The sequence below is a fragment of the Helianthus annuus genome, unplaced genomic scaffold (genome assembly GCF_002127325.2).
Source record: "Helianthus annuus cultivar XRQ/B unplaced genomic scaffold, HanXRQr2.0-SUNRISE HanXRQChr00c039, whole genome shotgun sequence".
Classification (NCBI taxonomy): Eukaryota; Viridiplantae; Streptophyta; class Magnoliopsida; order Asterales; family Asteraceae; genus Helianthus; species Helianthus annuus.
The window spans coordinates 1-19111 of record NW_023395555.1 but is presented as its reverse complement, the minus strand read 5'-3'; the positions used below and the strand labels follow the sequence as shown (position 1 = coordinate 19111).

The 19111-nt window shown below is 35.8% G+C and overlaps 2 protein-coding genes across 10 annotated transcripts; both read left to right on the top strand.

The window, feature by feature from the left end:
- The first annotated feature begins 3502 nt into the window (after window positions 1-3502).
- On the top strand, window positions 3503-7008 carry LOC118489720 (peptide chain release factor PrfB1, chloroplastic-like). 9 transcript variants are annotated; one of them, XR_004887714.1, is made up of 7 exons: window positions 3503-3841; window positions 4633-5170; window positions 5275-5495; window positions 5578-6174; window positions 6455-6605; window positions 6676-6737; window positions 6811-7008. XR_004887714.1 is itself a non-coding variant. In XM_035987247.1 (7 exons), exons 2-4 carry the CDS (start codon window positions 5006-5008, stop codon window positions 6100-6102), a joined length of 906 nt encoding a protein of 301 aa, XP_035843140.1. In that variant the 5' UTR covers window positions 3503-3841; window positions 4633-5005; the 3' UTR covers window positions 6103-6174; window positions 6455-6605; window positions 6676-6737; window positions 6811-7008. The 9 variants fall into 9 exon arrangements, 6 of the variants coding, with proteins under 6 accessions (XP_035843140.1, XP_035843137.1, XP_035843138.1 ...); XM_035987247.1 differs by having other exon boundaries at window positions 5280-5495; XM_035987248.1 differs by lacking the exon at window positions 6676-6737 and having other exon boundaries at window positions 3557-3841; window positions 4633-4886; window positions 4967-5170; window positions 5280-5495.
- A 1018-nt stretch (window positions 7009-8026) lies between these two features.
- On the top strand, window positions 8027-9301 carry LOC118489721 (glutathione S-transferase T3-like). The gene is made up of 2 exons (XM_035987250.1): window positions 8027-8577; window positions 8655-9301. The coding sequence occupies exons 1-2, from the start codon at window positions 8110-8112 to the stop codon at window positions 8712-8714; spliced, it is 528 nt and encodes a 175-aa protein (XP_035843143.1). The 5' UTR covers window positions 8027-8109; the 3' UTR covers window positions 8715-9301.
- Window positions 9302-19111: the final 9810 nt, after the last annotated feature.

Genomic DNA, 19111 nt, shown 5'->3' with positions numbered 1-19111 from the left:
CCCGCTGGGCAGACCCAATAAACACAAATTTAATTTTTTAATAAAGATCATTACAAAAAAAGAAAATTACAAAAAAAAAAAAATTATATTTGTTTTTTATCACTTCTCTCAACGCCAAGACTATTTCTAATTCGTCACCCTGTAGGTGATCAATCGGCTGGGATAGAATTTTCAAATCATCACGTCTTTGTTTCAGGGCATCTCTAGCAGAATCTCTAGTTTCTTTGCTCTTCGTATTTCGGCCCTTTGTTGTTGGAATACGTTGAATGTATCCAACTTGCATGAAATGTCATCCAACTGATCGCTGTATATTCCCCTACGCGAGCCAGAACTCCCAGCTGAAGCCGATGCCGTTTGTTTTTTAGCACGCCTTCTTGAGGCATTTCTTCCATGCTCAGGCCGGTTTGGGCTTGGCGAATCATCCAAAAGGTCCTCAAACTCTTGATCTCGTGCATCAGATTGGGCTTGGGACGAGGCCCTTGACCTTTTGGAAGACGAGTTAGTTTCGCTACCAATGGGGATAGTCGACCACTTTGGATGGAATTTACAAATCTCCCAACAATGCATGAAACGGAAGTCGGTCTTCATATTTGATTTGTATGCGACCAGTGCATTTGTCAAAATGTCGGCTTCGGTTTCACCACTTTTAGGGTTTTGCTTTGCTTTATTTAAAAACCCACTAAATTTTGTAAGTTGGGTGCTTATTTCGGTCCACTTTGAGGATAAGCTATCGTTTTCACGATAAGTCTCCCTACCCATTTCTTCATGGAATATTTTACTAACCCATTCCCACAGGGTAGTTCGATGTTGCGAATTTCCTATTTTAATAAAAAAATATTACTACCTCCGTCCCGCTAAAAGTGTCATATTTTGAATTTTCAAAGTCTTTATTTATAAACTTTGACTTTAATTATATAGTTTTGTGTTATATAAAACTTGATGAAAATTAACCCGATAAAAACACTTGTAAAACACACTCAAATCATATAACTTTCATCAAGTATTATCTAACACAAACAAAATTATTTAAGGTCAAAGTTTATAAATAAAGATTTTGAAAATTCAAAATATGACACTTTTAATGGGACGGAGGGAGTAATATATTACAAACTTATATTGAGATTGTTCATTAATAAAAACAAAGGATAAGAATACTAAAGTTGAATGTTGAGATTGTTCACACCAAGCCCTCGCCAATGCAACTTCTTCAGCATAGACCCATTTTTGTTGTTTTCGTTTTGCGGTTTCAACTACTTTATCCTCCTCGGTTTTTTTCTTATGACTTCTTTTTTTGATGGGTTTCGATGCGGAAGGACCCTCTTTGGGTGGTTGAGTTTCGGGAACGGATTCATTTTGTGAAAGGTCGATGGGCGATTGTGAAAACGGGGTAGGTATTGAATCTTCGGTGTGTGGGAAGTTAGTAAATAAACGATTCTCGATATAAGATGCATAACCCGCCATGTCGGGCATAGGAGAGTGTATGAAAAATGGACGAGCTACTGGACGAGTGGGTGGTGGGCTAGGATTATTTTCTTGGAATCCATACGGGTTGCTCGGGTCAAAAGGACGGTTGTAAGGATACATTTTTTTTCGTTTTGTAGGAGAATTGAAGATGTATAGAAGATGTGGTTGAATATGGTAAAAAATGGAAGTAAAATGTGAGTTTTTTATAGTGAAAAAATGGAAGAATTTTTTTTTTAAATATAGCCGTTGGCCAACGGCTAGCCGAATGGTTCTTTTCTTTTGGCCATTCACAAACCGCCATGTCACCTTGCTCCCCCGCCCCACGCCCGGCTTGAAACCCAAGCCTCAAGGGGCCACGCCCCAACCCAAGCCCACCCAGGGTGGTGACTTGGACGTTTTACCCCAACTCACGCCCAAACCCCCGCCCCATACCCACGGCCTTAGAGAAACTGGATTTTACAAACTAAGTAAGTTAAAGGTTATGGCCCCAAATTTTTTAGAGCTTAACTACGTTCAATTCTAATTTAATTTTTCTTTTTCACAACTCCCTCGACTCTTAGTTTCTTATAAATTTTGGTTGGAAAAGTTATTCATCTTTGTGGTTGTCATTTGTTTGTATGTTTTTTTTCTTTTCTTTTTTGCGTTTTCATAAATCAGATGTGGATTAGGGTTTGCTATTCAGGGACGAGACTTTGTTTTTAGTAGGGTTTTCTATTCAGAAGGGGATGATAGCGCAGTTTGTTGCTCGTCTACCTGCTATCTTTATGAAATTTGTCCTGATGATTGGAATGAAACAATTATTTATTTTGAAAAAAAAATGTAGATGATTTCTTAATTTAAGACCACGAGAGCAAATATTCTATGTATTTGAAAAGTTGATGTTGAAAAAAACGTATTTGAAAAATTTTTCTTTTCACTAAAATTCACAGTTAGTTTGTGTTTATTAACGTTTGTTCGAGTTCGTTTATGTTCATAAACACTTGTTTGTCTTCGTGAACGCCATTTGTGTTCGTCTGGTTTCATAAACGTTCGTTACGTAAATTAACAAACGAATACGAACAAGTTCATTTCCTTAACTATACAACATATGAACATAAAAAAAAATTTAAAAAAAAAACATGACAAAAGACCATCAGGAAATGTATAGCGAGTAAAGACATGTGAATTAAAGACGCGTGATGGCAATTTCCTTGCAAAGGAAGAGTCCTAGTCGGTCAATTTTTCATTCACAAACTGAACCTTCTTTTATCAAGTATTTACACTTTATATCCCCTACCTTTCATATTCTTTTCTTTTTTGGGGATAGTTTGATGCTATTTTCTTTCTTTTTTTGGGACAGTTTGATGCTATTTACTTGTTCACACAAGCTCTTAATTATTTAGAACTTTTACTGTTTCGACACTTAATAATTCAGAGTATTTGTTTCGCGAGCAAATGTCTGAATTATTCAGACATTTTTCTCTGAATAGTTAAGCATTATACTGATTCTTGATGGTTCAAACATCTTACGGGTTCAACACTTACTTATTCAGAAGTTGACAAAGAGCCCCTAAGCTAAAACTATACAATCTTCATTTAAATCGAGTTACAAATAAAATTTTCTTGGTATATAGTCTAATAAAAAAACATATATTTATGGGTTGGTTCTTAAATATTTCTTAATAAGGATAAGAAAACATTGATTTTTTTAATACTACAGATTACCATATATTTAACGTAAGTTATGTTTTATCTGATCCTATCGATATGATACCACAAGTTTACAAATAACATTTTCTGGTTAGAAAATATGATAAATCCATAAATATAGGTTATAACTTATAATTTCTAAATTCTTGTAATATTACGTGTAAATGAAAAAAAGAAAGTAGTATGCAAACTTACAGTAAAAACACTTTACTAATAGCATTATAGCATTGAAATTTGGATATAACAAAAGGTTTTAATTTTACTTATCTATACCTTATAATAAAACAAAACAAACGTATGCCATTTGTCCTATTCTTAAAAAACTTATTGGCACGTGTCATCTGATTGTATGGCTAAATGATCTTTTGAGCGGTAAAACAAAAACACGCTCTGCTCTCTCCTTCGTATTCACATTCTCAATCCATCGCCTTTTTCTCCTCTTTTTCTCCTTTGAAAACCCTCTCTGTATTACTTTTTTTTCCTTTCATCCGCCTCTATATCTAGAAACCCTAATCTCCATTCTCTCTTCTCCCTCTTCGTCGCCTTACATCTTCTTCCTTTGTACGTTGTTTAGGGTTTTACAAAAATAGAGATTCAACAAACAACGCAGAGTATGAATCTGAGGAACAAAAGACCGATCCTTTTATTGGTCTATTCTATTTTTCTTCTTTGATCAATCTTCTAATAGGTATTCTGATTTAACTTTTTCACTTTGTCAGTATTAATTTTTTTTTCGTATTTCGATTGATTGTTGTAAGAATTTTGAGGGATTTGTTATCGCTTTATAGTTACAGTCAAAGTGTTTTCTTGAATCTTTTGTAGTCAATTGTTCGAAAGTTTATGTTTTCACTAAACATTCATGTTCTTGAGAACCCTAATTTTTTTCTGTTTGATGATACGGATTGAATATCACGTGGTTTGATACTTGTGGGATGTCACAATAACACAGATTAATCGTTATTTTGTTTTAGGGTTTCACATTTTATTATATGAGATCGATTAATGGTATTTTGTTTTTCATCATTATTAGGGTTTTTGGTATGCATAACTTTCATGTTTTTGAAAATACCTAATTATTCGGTTTTGTTGAACTGATTTGAATTTTATGAGGTTTAATACTGACAAGAATGTTTACCAATACACATATAGTCCACCTAAAGCAACTGAGTAAAAGTTGTGTTTTCTTCTCAATTGTTGATGCATTATAACTTGATTCCTTTTTCTTATTCTCTGATTTCCCTTTCACACTATATCACTTCCACGCTGCTCATTAGTATTCTTGCATGGTTATCTATAATATTGTATCGCTGTAACAACTACATTTTCTATATATAAATTAAAGCTGAGTTTATTTGTTCGCAATTTTTCATGATAAACTATCCTTGCTTTGAACTGGTTTCATAAATTGGCTTGTGATCAAAATCCGTTGAATGTAATTACAGACCTTATTCATATATAACTTAATGGTGATAGTAACAGGTTTGGCATTCTTCTATAAGTCGTGATGATCAGCTTCAGGGCTGCCCACCACAGAGGCGGCTCCATGATGACCCTGTGGAAAACAACAAATGGAGGCATTGCCAGATGTGCGAAAGGATAATCGATTCAATGCGTGCTTTCTATCACATGACATGTCGATATGATTACAGAAACAATATTGTTGTATCCCTTTATTTTAAACATTTTTTACTTTTTTGAAATATTATGGCATTCGTCTATAAGTCCAAACCCAGGTTTAACTTTTATACGGGTCAAAATTGCCACCTCTACTTGATGCGTTAGAGGTCATGTTTAAGTTTGATTTGTTGTTCAGGTTGATGATGCAGAAACTATAGTTAACCTAACAGAAGAGATGGAGTCAACTGATACCGCACTTCTTGAAGAGGCTGCCACCATTGTTAAAGAATTGAACAAGGCGTTGGATAAGTTTGAGCTGAGTCAGCTTCTATTGGGCCCTTATGACAAAGAAGGTGCTGTTATCAATATAACTGCTGGTGCTGGAGGTACCGATGCACAGGTAATCAAGTAAATTTTTAACATCACTTATCATTTCATTCATATACATCATCAATGGCCATGAATGATATCACATTTTATGGAAGTTTACTTGATAATATTCAGTGCAGGACTGGGCTGATATGCTTCTAAGGATGTATGTAAGATGGGGAGAGAGACAAAGATACAAAACAAGAGTTGTTGAAAAGTCAATGGGAGAAGAAGCTGGGATCAAGTCAGCTACAATCGAGGCTGAAGGTCGATATGCGTTTGGATATTTGTCCGGTGAAAAAGGAACACATCGAATTGTTAGACAATCTCCTTTTAACGCAAAAGGTCTTCGTCAGGTATTGACTTTTGCTCACTTTTATTTACTCAGATGTCTAAACTACCCTCCAATAAGAACAGAGTTTGTGTTTATTGATGCAGACAAGCTTTTATGGCGATGAAGTGATGCCTCTTCTTCCAGAAGATTCACTAAATGTTGAAATACCAGAGGAAGACCTGCAAATAGGTTTCTCGATAGCCGGTGGGAGCGGTGGTCAGAATGTTAATAAACTTGAAACCGCTGTTCGGATAACCCATATTCCAACCGGAGTAACCGTTCGTTGTACAGGGGCTGCTTTCTCTCTTCATTTGACCTGTTTTTTTTTTGTTAAATCCGTAAACTTAAGCCATTTTATTCTTTTGGATAAAAATATCCCAAATCTGTATGTAACAAAGCAAAGGCAGTTATTTTATTATAAAGTTAAACAACTCAAACAAGTGTACACTCCCGGCCCCGCACCTCCTAACTTGCTTGATGTGTATTATAATTCACTTGGTCACCAAGTCAATCCCGGTTACACTAAAATATATAACCTGTTTCGTAAAAGGGTGCAATTAAGATATTGTCCAACGGTTCTGTCTGCAGAATTTAGGAATTTAGAAGATATATATAGCTTGCCACATTGATGAAGTCTTCGCATTCATCAGGTTGCTTTCGCTCGACTGTTCAAATTAAGCCAACCAACCCATTTATACGAGGTTAGATATACGTCACTCATTTATTATATTTTTATTGAGCATTTCAAAGCATCCCTTTTTATTAAAAGGAAAGTGTGTTGTTGAACAAGAAACCAAATAATCTACATATTGATTCATTGCTCAATTGGTTGGAATCTTAGTTGTAGCAGTATATGTCGATTCTAATAACTTTTAAGCATGGCTTCATCATTTAACTTTTATTACATGTCATAATATTTGGTCGTATTATTAAAGATTGAGGTAATAATTTGCTGTAATGCCTTTGCTTTGTTACATACAGACGGCATCAGGAATAAGGGAGAAGGTAGCGGCGGAAAACGATCTTATGTTACATTTACGAAAAATTCGCTTCCTTTACTGATGATTGACAATAGATGTCACTTCAAATCTTTATCAGCTAAGTGTTTGGCTAAACGCTCGCACTGCGCGAGGTAGGTTTTGACTTTTCTTTTTCTTTTTTTAATATAGTCATGATCTAAAAGAGATTTTCCTAAACATCAGCTCAATCGCCAGTCGTCAAAACCATCAGTTAGCAGCTCGGTACTTGCCAACTGATCTGAATGGTCGGGCCAGTTTGGTTTTAACATTGTTTTAATGTCATTTTGTGACAAACTTGATGGTCATAATTGATTACAGGAAATCTATCAAGCTGTGACAAAATTGCAGGCAAATGTTCAAGCCCGAGTGGTCCCGCTTACAGAAGGTTTTAAATTAATGTACTCATCATAGACACATAATTTGGCTTCAATATTTGTGCATATTTAGAATTCTTGAGATTCAAGTAATGAAGCCATTGTATCAATTCAAAATTCATGATCAACATTTAAAAAGGAAGCATCTGTAAAGAATTCATGATTTCAAAAAGTCACAGTTCGGTTAAAATTGAACACAATAAACTTTAGTTTGGAAAGGTTTAGAAAAAATGATGATCCACATGGGCTTCAATGGGCAGTAGATATTATATATTTGTGTTAAGCCACCCGCGAAACTCGCGGGATCTTAGACTAGTTTTTACATATAAAAACTCATTAGAAGAGTGAGGGTTGGGTCTAGTTAGCAAAGTCATTGGAGTTAATTTAAATAATTTAAGCACCGTCGAATGTGGATTTAGTGTAATTTAAGCCGTTTAAAAAGCAAACTCATTAGTTTTTACATATTTTTTTACGGGCTTTTGCACATCAACACAAGTATAAGTCATTAAAATAAAAAAAAAATAATGTTTGCAAAAAAAAAAAAGATTTTTACTTTTATACTAAAAGTGTTTTTTAAACTTTTTAATTTTTTTTAGTTTGTTTTTTCATTAAAAAAGCTTCTACATGTGTTTATGTATAAAAGTTCCAAAAAAGTTTGTAAAAATTAATTTTTTATGTAAAAATAATGTTCTTAGGGTGCACGGGGCACACGCGGGGGATGGTTTCGGTGACCCATAACCCCGATCGGGAACACCGTCGCCATCAACGCGAGGACCCGATTCGGGGAATGGGCTCGGTGTGTATTCACCGCTTGAAATGCACGATTTTTGAGGAACGGTCAAGTGTGCAACGGTCGACTTTTTAAAAAAAAAATCACTTTTTAAAACATATATAAATAACCACACCATTCACTCAATTTTTATACTCAAACCACAACAATTTCACACATTTTTTATACTCTCCAACCACACCCACTTCACTTATTTTTTATACTCTCAAACCACACCCACTTCAAACCGAGCAATGGAGAACCAACCCCGCGAGGCCAAGAAAAAAACTAAGGGACGGGGCTCGCAACCGTCTCGTGGTGGTTCGAGCGGTGCAAGTGCACAACCACAACCCCCTTTCGGATACACTTCACAACCCCCGTTTTTTTTTCCAACAACCTTCACACCCCTCCTTTTACAACACCCAACCACCCAACCTTCAAGCCAATTTCGGCTATTTTCAAAATTTGTTATCAATGGACGCTCCTCCTCAATCCCCCGCCTTCGACCCATATGCTTTTCGTGCCCCACAAGTTCCATCACGAGGAAATGTCGAACGTCCTCTACGTATTTACGACGACGAGGACGATGAGGTAGTGCCCGAAACTCAAAATTTGGGCGACGAGGACGAGAACGAGGATGATGAATATAACGTGGATGAAGACGCGGGCAACGAAGAAGATGACGCTCGGGATAAAAATGGAAAAACGATGAGCGAAAAATGGACAAAGGTCCAAGAAGAGGCGTTGGCGAAGGCGTGGGTACATTGCTCTACCAACAAAAAGAAGGGCAATCAACAAAACCACGATAGTTTTTGGCGTAAAATTTTAGATCATTTTAACGCCACCGTCGGCGGAAGTAACCGGACCGTGCATCAAGTACGGTCTAAATGGAACCCGATGAAAGCGAAAATAAACTTTTTCAACGGCCTATACCAACAAGCGGTAAAATTTTGTATAATTTTTAATTTTATTTACTAAGTTCATATTTTTTTAACACTTATTATTTTTATAATATGTAGGATCGCACACGAGGAAGCGGATGTAAGGATCTCGACGTGATGAAAGTCGCGTTAACATAATTTAAAGAGAGATTTTCGAACGGTTTTCAACATGTCGAGGCGTGGGAGGTCGTTCGAAAACACGACAAATGGGCCCAAGTCCCATTGTTGGGTGAGGAAGGTGAAGGTTCGGCACATAAAAGAAAGCCCGTTGACGTGGACCCTTCGATACCGAATATGAACGAAGACCCCTCGCCACAAAGACCACAACGGCGAGACAAGCGTCAAGCGTCAAGCGACATCGTCCGAGGGAAGCTCGGCCGAGTTGGCGGCACAATTCAAAGAGTACACCGCCATGAAAGAAGCGAAGCAAGCGATGGAATTGGAGGCGATCTAATTGAGGAAGAAAAGAGAGTCGGAGGCTCGCGAGCTCATATCGGAACAACGCGAGACGATGAAAAACTACAATTACGATCGAGATATGAAAACATTCCTCAAGCCGCACGACGATGCTCCGCCAAATATGTTGCCGTTCATCCTCGCCTGAAAGCGCGAAATCGCTGACCATGCGATTTCTAAAATTTTTATTTTCTAGTTTTAATGTAATTTTTATTTTCTAGTTTGAATGTAACTTTTATTTTCTAGTTTGAATTTAATTTTTATTTTTATTTTCTACTTTGAAATGTCTTTTGTTAATTTTTATTTAATTTTTATTAATATTTTTTTACAAACATGCATATTTTCAACAAATAAAAAAACAAAAAAAAATTTAAAAAACCAAGTCACCTAAGAGGGGAGTGCCGCCATCAATTTAGGGTGTTATGAGAGTTTAAGAGGGGAGTTGACGTGACACACGAAGATTGGTTGGGCGTAAGAGAGAGGCCTCCCCTCTTAGGGAAGTGCCCCTTACACCTTTATGTGTTTTTTCTATGCTTTATTCATAGAACCTTGGTTCTCCGGTTTTTTATACTTCCTGAATAAACTCACCCCTTTGGATGGTATATCGATTTTAATATTTTATAATCCTAAAATAGAGAAAATGACCTCTAATTTATAATCCTAAAATAGAGAAATTGACCTCTAATGTCTAAATCGTCCTTTTGAATTTATTACAATATTATATTGGATTAATAATAGAGATATTATTCATGATTATAATATCAATAGTGTTCACACAACCAATGAGGTCATTAAGTCTTTCTCAACTGAAAAAATGTATGCAACACGAAATGGAAAGGTGACATTATATTCTGTGTGTGTGTAAAATGGATTCATTGGAATTTAGAACTAACTATATTATCAGTCGTTTCACAATAATAAACAAAATTTGAGTGCATAAGCATTTGTTTCTTGTACTCTTCTTCTACTTATCATCAAAACTTTAATCATGATTTGTTATGATTGTTTGATATGTGTAGTGGTAATGCCTCTATCCTTGGGCGTTTTGTGTCATGTGGCAGCCCAGTCAGCAATAGGACGTTTTCTAAAATGGGTGTAGTAGGGATGTGGGCATTGTTGGTATTATGTTTGTAATAAAATTAAATAAAAAAACCATCAAAAATCTTGTTGGACAAACAAAAGGAAGATGAAGGGTGATTGGCCAAAAGCAAGGAAGCAAGGCGTGGAAAAAAGCACGCTAAAAGCAATATGGCTGAAAAAACGGCCCCAGGGGTGGCAAAATTACGTTGTGGGGCGTTTTTTAGGGGAAAACGCCCAGAAAACCCCACTACTGATGTTCTTAGTATAGTTTTCTATTGGTTAACATGTTGTTGTTGTTGTTGTTGTTGTTATTTTGCAAAGAAACATTTATGTAGATGACAAGTCGTTATGCTTGTTGATTAAGCTGATTCATTTTAGTTATATATATTAACAGCAACAACTAGACGGCATCATGGTAATTCTTCATTATGTGTGAAGAAAATAATCATTAGTTTTGTAATATTTTAAAAATAATTCGGAAGCTTATTTTTTATTCTATGATTATTTGCTATTTTCTCATCGATTTTGTATTCACACACACAACTAGGTGTTGATTGGTTCAGTTATCGGTTAATTCGGTTTGTTTTTTTTATTCAATCGTAACTTTTAAAAAAGGGTTATTGAGGTGTGTGTGTGTGTGTTTTTTTTTTGTTTTGTTTTTTTTATCTTCATATTTTATACTTAACCTTTTAAAACAGAGACGATTACAGACTAATGGCAGGTAGACGGGCAATAAGTTGCGCCGCTACCCCTTCTGAATAGCAAACCCTACCCTGCAAAACACAAAATTTGCCCTTTAACATGCGCGGTGTTACTGCTTACCACCTGCTGAACCCGCTTGAGGAAATGGTTAACCCGCTTGACTAATCGTAACCAGAAACCAAACTAAACCGAATTACAGAAATGGTTAACCAACTATATTTTCGGTTACGGTTTTATTTAAAATCCGAATTAACCGACTTTGGGCTAAGTAGAGTAAAGAAAGAACATTGATTCTTTGAAACGTGAAGGACTGATAGCGATTAGCGAATAACAATTAAGGTTCGCTGATGAATGATGATGGATCATAGATGATATGGAGTTCACTCTGGACTAAATAGAGTAATGGAACAGATAAACCAAGTGTCATAATTAATTATATAAAATTTTAAAAAGGGTAAATCTTGTTATAACGGCAACCGAAGAGAATAATCGAATTCTTATTCGGTTAGGTTTCGGTTTGGGGATTCATTTATAACCGAATGATGAACAATTTTGTTATAACATGTTAGGCACACTTGTGTTTGTGTGTGTGAGCTTAATAAACCAATGTAATGGCCAAGGCGTAGGGTAATCTATTATATATAATAAATGAAAGTTATTTGGGTCACGTGTCAGTAGATGAGGGCTACGTTTTTTTCTCTTTTTTCGCCTAACAGTACCACTCCCCTCTTTTATCTATCTCATTTCTCATTTACTCATATAGGGCTTCCCTACTTTCTCTCTCGCTCTGCTCTGTTCCTTTCTTAACAGATGTTCAGATCAACGCTCCGAATCAAGGTTAGATTATCAATAACTTCCATTCTATAAGTGTCAGTCTTTGTTTTCATTGTTCACTCATTCGATCTTCATGCGTCTTTACCTATGATTGTGCTTCTGCTAGGGTTCCGCTGGGAACTTGATGACGGAGATGATCGGAGGTTGTCGGCTCTGCGGCCTGCAGTTCTCTTGGTTAATTTTTGGTCAGGTTTGCTGTTCAATTTTGATGTTCACTTATCTAATTTTGATTTTATTTTTTGACTTCTATATGATTTTGAGGTCGATTTAATGGTTATGCTGTAATGGATTTGAGATTTAGGGTTAGTTATGAATATTTTTTTTTTCATTTTTCCATTTTGAGTTTTAGGTTAGGGTTTGTTTTATTTTTGGGCTTCTATATGATATTGAGGTCGATTGATTGGTGACTTGCTATTGTTGTTTGCTGTTGTTTGTTAGTTAGGCTGCTGACATCACCGACCGATACCAACGACATCGAAAGGTTGTAGGACTATGACGACCAACTCAAAGATTCGAACGACAAATATCAGTTGTTTGGTTTCATTTTTTCTATGTTTTATTTATTTTCATATTATGAAATTTGTGAAATAAGGTAAAAATGGCCATTCTAATTATTTGTTAGATGTACAGATTCTATAGAATGTTTTTTGGTTTGTTTCTTTGTTCTTTGATTATTTGTTAGATGTACAGATTCTACAGAATGTAGTTAAGAGCCGCACATAAATCTGACCAATTATGGTTTAGGTAAGTATCGGTAAATTGTCTTTGATTTGTTATTGTTTATTCAGATGCTTGCATTGGTGTACCATGTGATTACGAGTAGACTGATTTTGATATGTTTGTAGTTTTTGTTTTTCACAATCTGTTTTGTTGGTTTATTCACCCATGTTTCATTTATAGATCGTTATAATCTATATTTATGGTTTCAAATCTGTTTCCTGAGTTATTTACAGTTGTAGCAGACCAAATATTTGTTATTTGTATTGAGTTGGTATATTGGGATTAAATACTGAACTGGTGGAATTAGAGCAAGTCCAGGTTATACTTCAAGCTGTCTCGATCTCTTTGGAGGCGGATAGGTGGCTTTGGGAGGTCTGAAAAACAGAATTGATAAATTTAGGGAAAATGGGGTTGAAAGATGATAACCCAGCAGTTGAGGATCTCATTCTACAGCTTCGATAAATTCAGGGTTATTTTCAAATAATGCTTCCTAGATGTTTGAAGACCGACAAATGTCCAAAGAAGTAGCACTGTGGACATTTGTCGGTCTTTGTCGGTCTTCAAACATCTAGGAACCTTTATTTGAGAATACCCCTGAATTTATCAGAGCTGTGGCATGAGATCCTCCACTGTTGGGTTATCATCTTTCAAACCCATTTTCCCTAAATTTATGGATTCTGTTTTTCAACAGGGATGTAATGCAATGATTCCTCTCAATTCAATAGACGAACACTTGCTTCTTCTCAAAGGGTTATGTAGTGGTTATAACAGTTGATCATGCTAAGGACTGTTATAACTAACCACTGCTCCTTATAAAGACTGATGGACTTAAAGACTGATGAGACCTATCCACCGTTGAAGACAAAGCCCTGTTAAAGACAAGCACTTATGTACCTAAGGCTTGATTTTCTACCATTGTTTATGTTAACAGTGTTTATATGTAACAGTATTTATCACATCAGTATTTTATACTCTGTTAGGTTGTTAGATGTCATATCACTTCAGTGTTTATATGTAACAGTATTTATCACATCAGTGTTTAAAAGTTATCCACTGCTGAAAGGCAACCTCTGTTTCTTCATTCTTCATGTTGACCACTAACTAACCAAACGTCAATGTTTCAATCACTGTTGGCTATCCACTGATAGTTTCAAAACAGCAACTGCTCACATTTTTATTGTTGACATCCACTGATATTGACCATCAGTGGTTTCCCTAAAAAACAGCCACTACTCATATTTTTATTGTTGATGTGGTTAATTAATGATAGAATGAAATTATCAAATGAAAACTAGAATTACAATGAAATTACCATTTTATCTAATCATTACATTCCAAGGAGATAAGAGTTCCTCAAACATTGTTTTGGTGATAAAAATTAAAGTTAAAATAAAAAATAAATAAAAAACTGTTGATGACAATTTCTTGCATATCAAATCAGTAATTAATGCTAATCTTCTTTATCTTTGGACATTGAAAATATGAAAAATGGGAATTTCAAATTGACGGCTATTTTCTCTTAATTAAAGTTAAAATAAAAATTAGAAAAGTCATGATGACAATTGCTTTCAAATCAAATCAGTAATTACTAATAATATCAATAACTTTTGAAATTCAAAATATGCAATTGGAAATTTAAAATTGACGTTCTCTTTCTTTTTTTTTTCCTACAAACGCAATATAGATTCATAAGATTAAAATTTATTCATTTATTCATGACATTAAAAGTCCAATAATTACATAACATACTGAACAACTAAACTTTTAAATCTAACAATAACTGTAAGAATTAAGAAACTTTAGCTTCAACTCCATCGATTGCTGACCCTCTCGATGTATGTCCTTTAGCATCGCCATGAACTCCATGTCTCTATCACCGCACTCTATGTTACTGACAACACAAAGCTCACGAACGGAAGTTGAAGGCATCCGCATAAGATCTCTGGAAACATGCTGTCTCGTGAACAAGCCAATTTGCAATCCATCAAAACATCTCTTCAGCTCTTGAAGAGTAGCCCTATCTTGATACACCTGTTCCTCGATTTGCATGACAAAACGCTGCTTTAAATCATCTGATTTTACAGAAGTGAATGACGCCATTTTAATAAACTATATTACTCGACTTTGCTGAAAGTATGATATCTTCGTAGGAAAATGTGATGAAAAACAGGTGAAGTGGCTATGAGTTTATATACTTAATCAATCAAAACGTGTAGATTTAATATAAACATATTAATGTATATTTCAAAACAGCAGTCTTTAAATACAAAAACCTTTTCAAACCCCAACTTTTATGGGAAAATTGTAAAATTAAATACCAAGAAACCCAAGAGATAAATTTTCAAAGCTCAAAGAACAAAAGCAGATTATCATAATTACAATTAACCTCTTCATTTACCATGTAGACCGACACTTGTTTCCTCTCTAAGGTTTAAGGAGTGGTTATAACAGTTGATCATGCTAAGGACTGTTATAACTAACCACTGGTTCTTATAAGGACTGATGGACTTAAAGACTGATGAGGCCTATCTACTGTTGAAGACAAAGCCCTGTTAAAGACAAGCACTGATGTACCTAATCACTGATGAGGTCTATCAAACATTTGTTTATGGCCAAACATCTGTTTAAGGTCAAACATCTGTTTAAGTCCAAACAACTGATATATAAGGCGAAACATCTGTTTAAACTCCAATATCTGTTTAAGTCTTCTCATATTTTAACACTTTTGAAAATAGTTAAAAATAATAGTTTTCATTAATCCTTAAAAGTCTGTTACAACCACTGTGTTGGTTCAAACATCTGATTGTTAAAAGTTATCCACTGCTGAAAGACAACCTCTGTTTCTACATTGTTCATGTTGACCACTGACTGACCAGAATCAGTGTTTCAATCATTGGATGCTATCCACTGATAGTTAAAAACCACCCACTGTTTTCATTTTCACCACTGTAAACCACTGATATTGATCATCAGTGGTTTCCTAAACAACTGTCCTCCATTATTCATCGGAGGTTGTCACGTGGTCAGTACTTAGCCGTCAGATTTTTGTAACCGCTGCCACGTCAGCATTCACTTTTTACCCTTATAAAACCCTGATCAAAACCCCAAACAGGGTTTTCACCGTCGAATCGAATTCAAAATTCCTTTCAAAAGCAGTTACCATCAAATTCCCTCAATTTACTCATCGTCTTCTTCATCTCGCAACTACCCTCAATCACCATGGCTCTCGCACTTAAAACCCCTCACAACTACCTGTTTACACTTGATAAAACAAGTCAAAACACAATCTTTCACTCTGTTATTGATGCTCTCTCGTCTTCAAAGTACAAAACTTTGTTGACTTGTAATGCACATATATACCTGGATACCCAACGTGAATTCTGGAAAAATGCAAAGCTTGAGGTCAAGGACAAGACAAAAAGCCCTTGGCTATTACTTCAACCATAAGGGGAATTCCGGTTACTGTCACACCTCAAACCATTTCAGAGGTTTTTTGTTGGTGCAGTTTTCTGTCGACTACATCTTCGTTCGAGTCTTAGGGTAGAGCAGATTGTATAGTGATAGGAAAACGAGAAAGCTTGTATAGAATTGAGCTTGTTGAACCACTCATTAGTCAATTAGAGTGTGAACCGCTCGAATGGCATATCATCTGGACCGCTCGAGTGACTTTGAGATGGATCGCTCGAGTGGCAAGGGTTTGGATCGCTTATTGGACCATGCCATATAAGCGATCCCAAATGCTTATATATAGGAGACCAGATGAGCGGTTCCAGAGGTCGGTGTGTGAGCGTATGTGTGTGTGTAACGGCGAAGCTCTGCCCGTTGGTCTCCAAGAGCTTGTAATTTGACATTTAATCAATACAGGAGACATTAAGTAGTGAAATCAAGCTTTACGAAGACTAGTTCAATGAATTCCGCCTCTGAATTAGTCTAAGCACTCTTCTGAACGACTCGTCTGGTCGACAAACGTTCCTACAAGTGGTATCAGAGCTCAGGAGGAAGAGTTCTTACCGTTTAGCTCGTTTTTCGCTCGAAATTCTGATTTCTACACCTTCTTTTTCTGATTCGGGAAGATTTCACGGTCGGAATTCGCTCAATTTTTCACAGATTGTGCGCAATAGTATCGAGATAAACCCTAGAAAGTTTCAGATCAAAATTCAAAGTTTAGGTGGGTTAAAATTGGAATTGAATGTGGTCCGCTCGAACGAACATAGCTTGAACCGCTCGAACGGACAGTTCTTGAATCGCTCATCCGGATAAGTTGTGGATCGCTCGATCGAACAGTTTTGGACCGCTCATTCGAACGATTGATTAGAACCGCTCATACGGTCGATTTTGGATCGCTTATCTGAACATTATTTGGACCGCTTCAAGGACAGTTGTTAGTTCGCTTTTGTGGTTATTTGTCTGGACCGCTCATCTGATCAATACTTGGTTCGCTTATTAGTCAACTAGCACGTGTTGGATATTTTGAAAAATGACAATGAGGTTTGATGTGCAAGAAAACAATGATCTTGAGAGAATGAATAGTTGGTATCGAGGATATCTTAGTAGTTCTTATCAGAAAATATCAAAAGAAATTTGGTATGAACGTTTCAAAGGCTTTTTGAGTAAGAAAGATGAAAAATTGGATGATTTGGAGAAACGTTTTGATCGTTTGATGGACTATTTGAAGGAAAATCAAATAGTGATATCAGAAGCTGAGATGGTATCAAAGTTCGCTAATGGTTTATCAGTTGAATGGGATGAGTTTTTGAAAAATTTGAAAGAAAATTCTGATTTTTCAAAATTAACTCTGAATGAATTCATCGGCGAACTTAAAAATCACGATTATGAAAATTATCAAAAGAAGAGAGAAATATTGGATAAGATAAAAATAAATTTGGAAGATTTGAGTTTAAAAGTGATCAAAGAAATAAACAAAAGAATCAATGTTTGTTTGGGAACAAAAAGAAATTCGATGTATGATATGAAAAGAGGCTGTTATATTGATGATAATAGAAATCCTCTTGATCTTGTTACAATCTTTGGTGCAGGTACATATAAGATAGAGAAAGAACAAGTGCTGAAGGTTGAAGAATCTGTGAAGAATGAAACTTCATGTTCTGAAACAGTATGCTTCGAATGCGACAACTTCAAGACTGAAAATGACAAACTCTTGAAGGATGCGGAAAGTTTGACATCGAAGGTCAAGAAGTTGGAAGACGAGAAGCAAGCTGATATTAAACAGATTCTTATGTTACAAGAAGATTGTGAGAAAATAAAAATTGAAAATGACAAACTGTTAAGTAATCTGAACAGTTTGACATTGGAAAACAAGAAGTTGAAAGAAAATGTAAAGGTTTCTGAAAGCAAACAGAAATCATCAGAAGATGAAGATTTCTGGATTAAGCTGGAAAACAAAAATCTGAAAGCTAATGAGACAAAATTTCAGGAACAGATAAAAGTTTTGGAAAATGAAAAATCTGTTCTTGAAAATTTGAAACATGAAAATGAAAAAACAATCAAGTCTCATTTTGGGAGAATATCTCAGCTTGAAAGTGAAGCTGAGAATTCGAGAAACAGAATTGATGAACTTGAAAAGAAGTTGATCGGTTTTGTGACTTCATCTGACAAGTTGAATATTCCTTGTCCAAAACCAATCAACTCTGTTCCAATGAGTGACAATGTCACAAACTTTGACAAAGTCAAAGTTAAAGATTGTGATGAAAAATCTGATGATAAAAAGGAAAAATTTCAGAAAACTGTTCTGCAATCAACTGAAAAGGGTGAATGCTCGAAGCAAAAACCTTTGAAGAAGAAAGCAGAACAGAAACAAAAAATTAAAAATGAGAAAATTGTTCAAAAAGATTATAAAAGTTCATCAGATTGTTCATCCAATCAAAAGAAAAAAACACAAAAAGTAAAAATGAAAACTCAAAAACTGTTGGTAATAAGTGGTGCAGGTTGGACCACAGTGCTTCAAAGCCAAATTCAACAAATTTGAGGAAGGAATATCACCAGGCCAAACAATGTTACGACTTAAATGTTTGGTACAAAGGTGGTAACTGGTATGATAACAGGGTGTGCTACAGCTGCGGCTATCAGGGGCATATTGCTGTTAACTGCCAGTACTGGAGTTATGAGACCAGGAGGTGCTTTAATTGCAACATCAAAGGTCACATTGCCAGAGATTGCCCAAGGAAATCGAATGAAAGATTGAGGGCTAATTCTCAGAAATCGGTAAAGATTCCAGTCAAAGTCAAGGCCCAGGAACAGAAGGTTCTGAAACCTAAAGTTCAAGAACAGTCAACTCAAGAAAAGAAAGTAAAGCTTTCACAGGGGCAAAAAGACAGACTGAGGAAAAAGAGGAAGAAGGCAAAAGAATATCTCGAAAAGTTATTGTCCTCGGGTTCACGGGATAAACAGAATAACAGTTCTGATGAATCTATTCCCTCAGTTGCAAAGACAAGCAAAAAGAATTCATCAGATACAAATCTGGGGACAAAAGATAAGAAGAAGAAGGTAACATTCTGTGGCGATGAATCTGTTTCTTCGGAAACAAAGGAGCCTCATGTCGGCGATGAATCTGACTCAGTAAAGTCAGACAAGCCACATTCAGGCAATGATTCTGGTTCGTCAAAGCCAGAAGAGCCATTGGTTGAGGAAAAATTGTCGAAAACACCCAAGGCTGGTCGGGCTTGGGTGGATCTTTTTAAATGAAAAACCTGACTTGCCGGAGATCCCAAGATGGTATTGCGGAT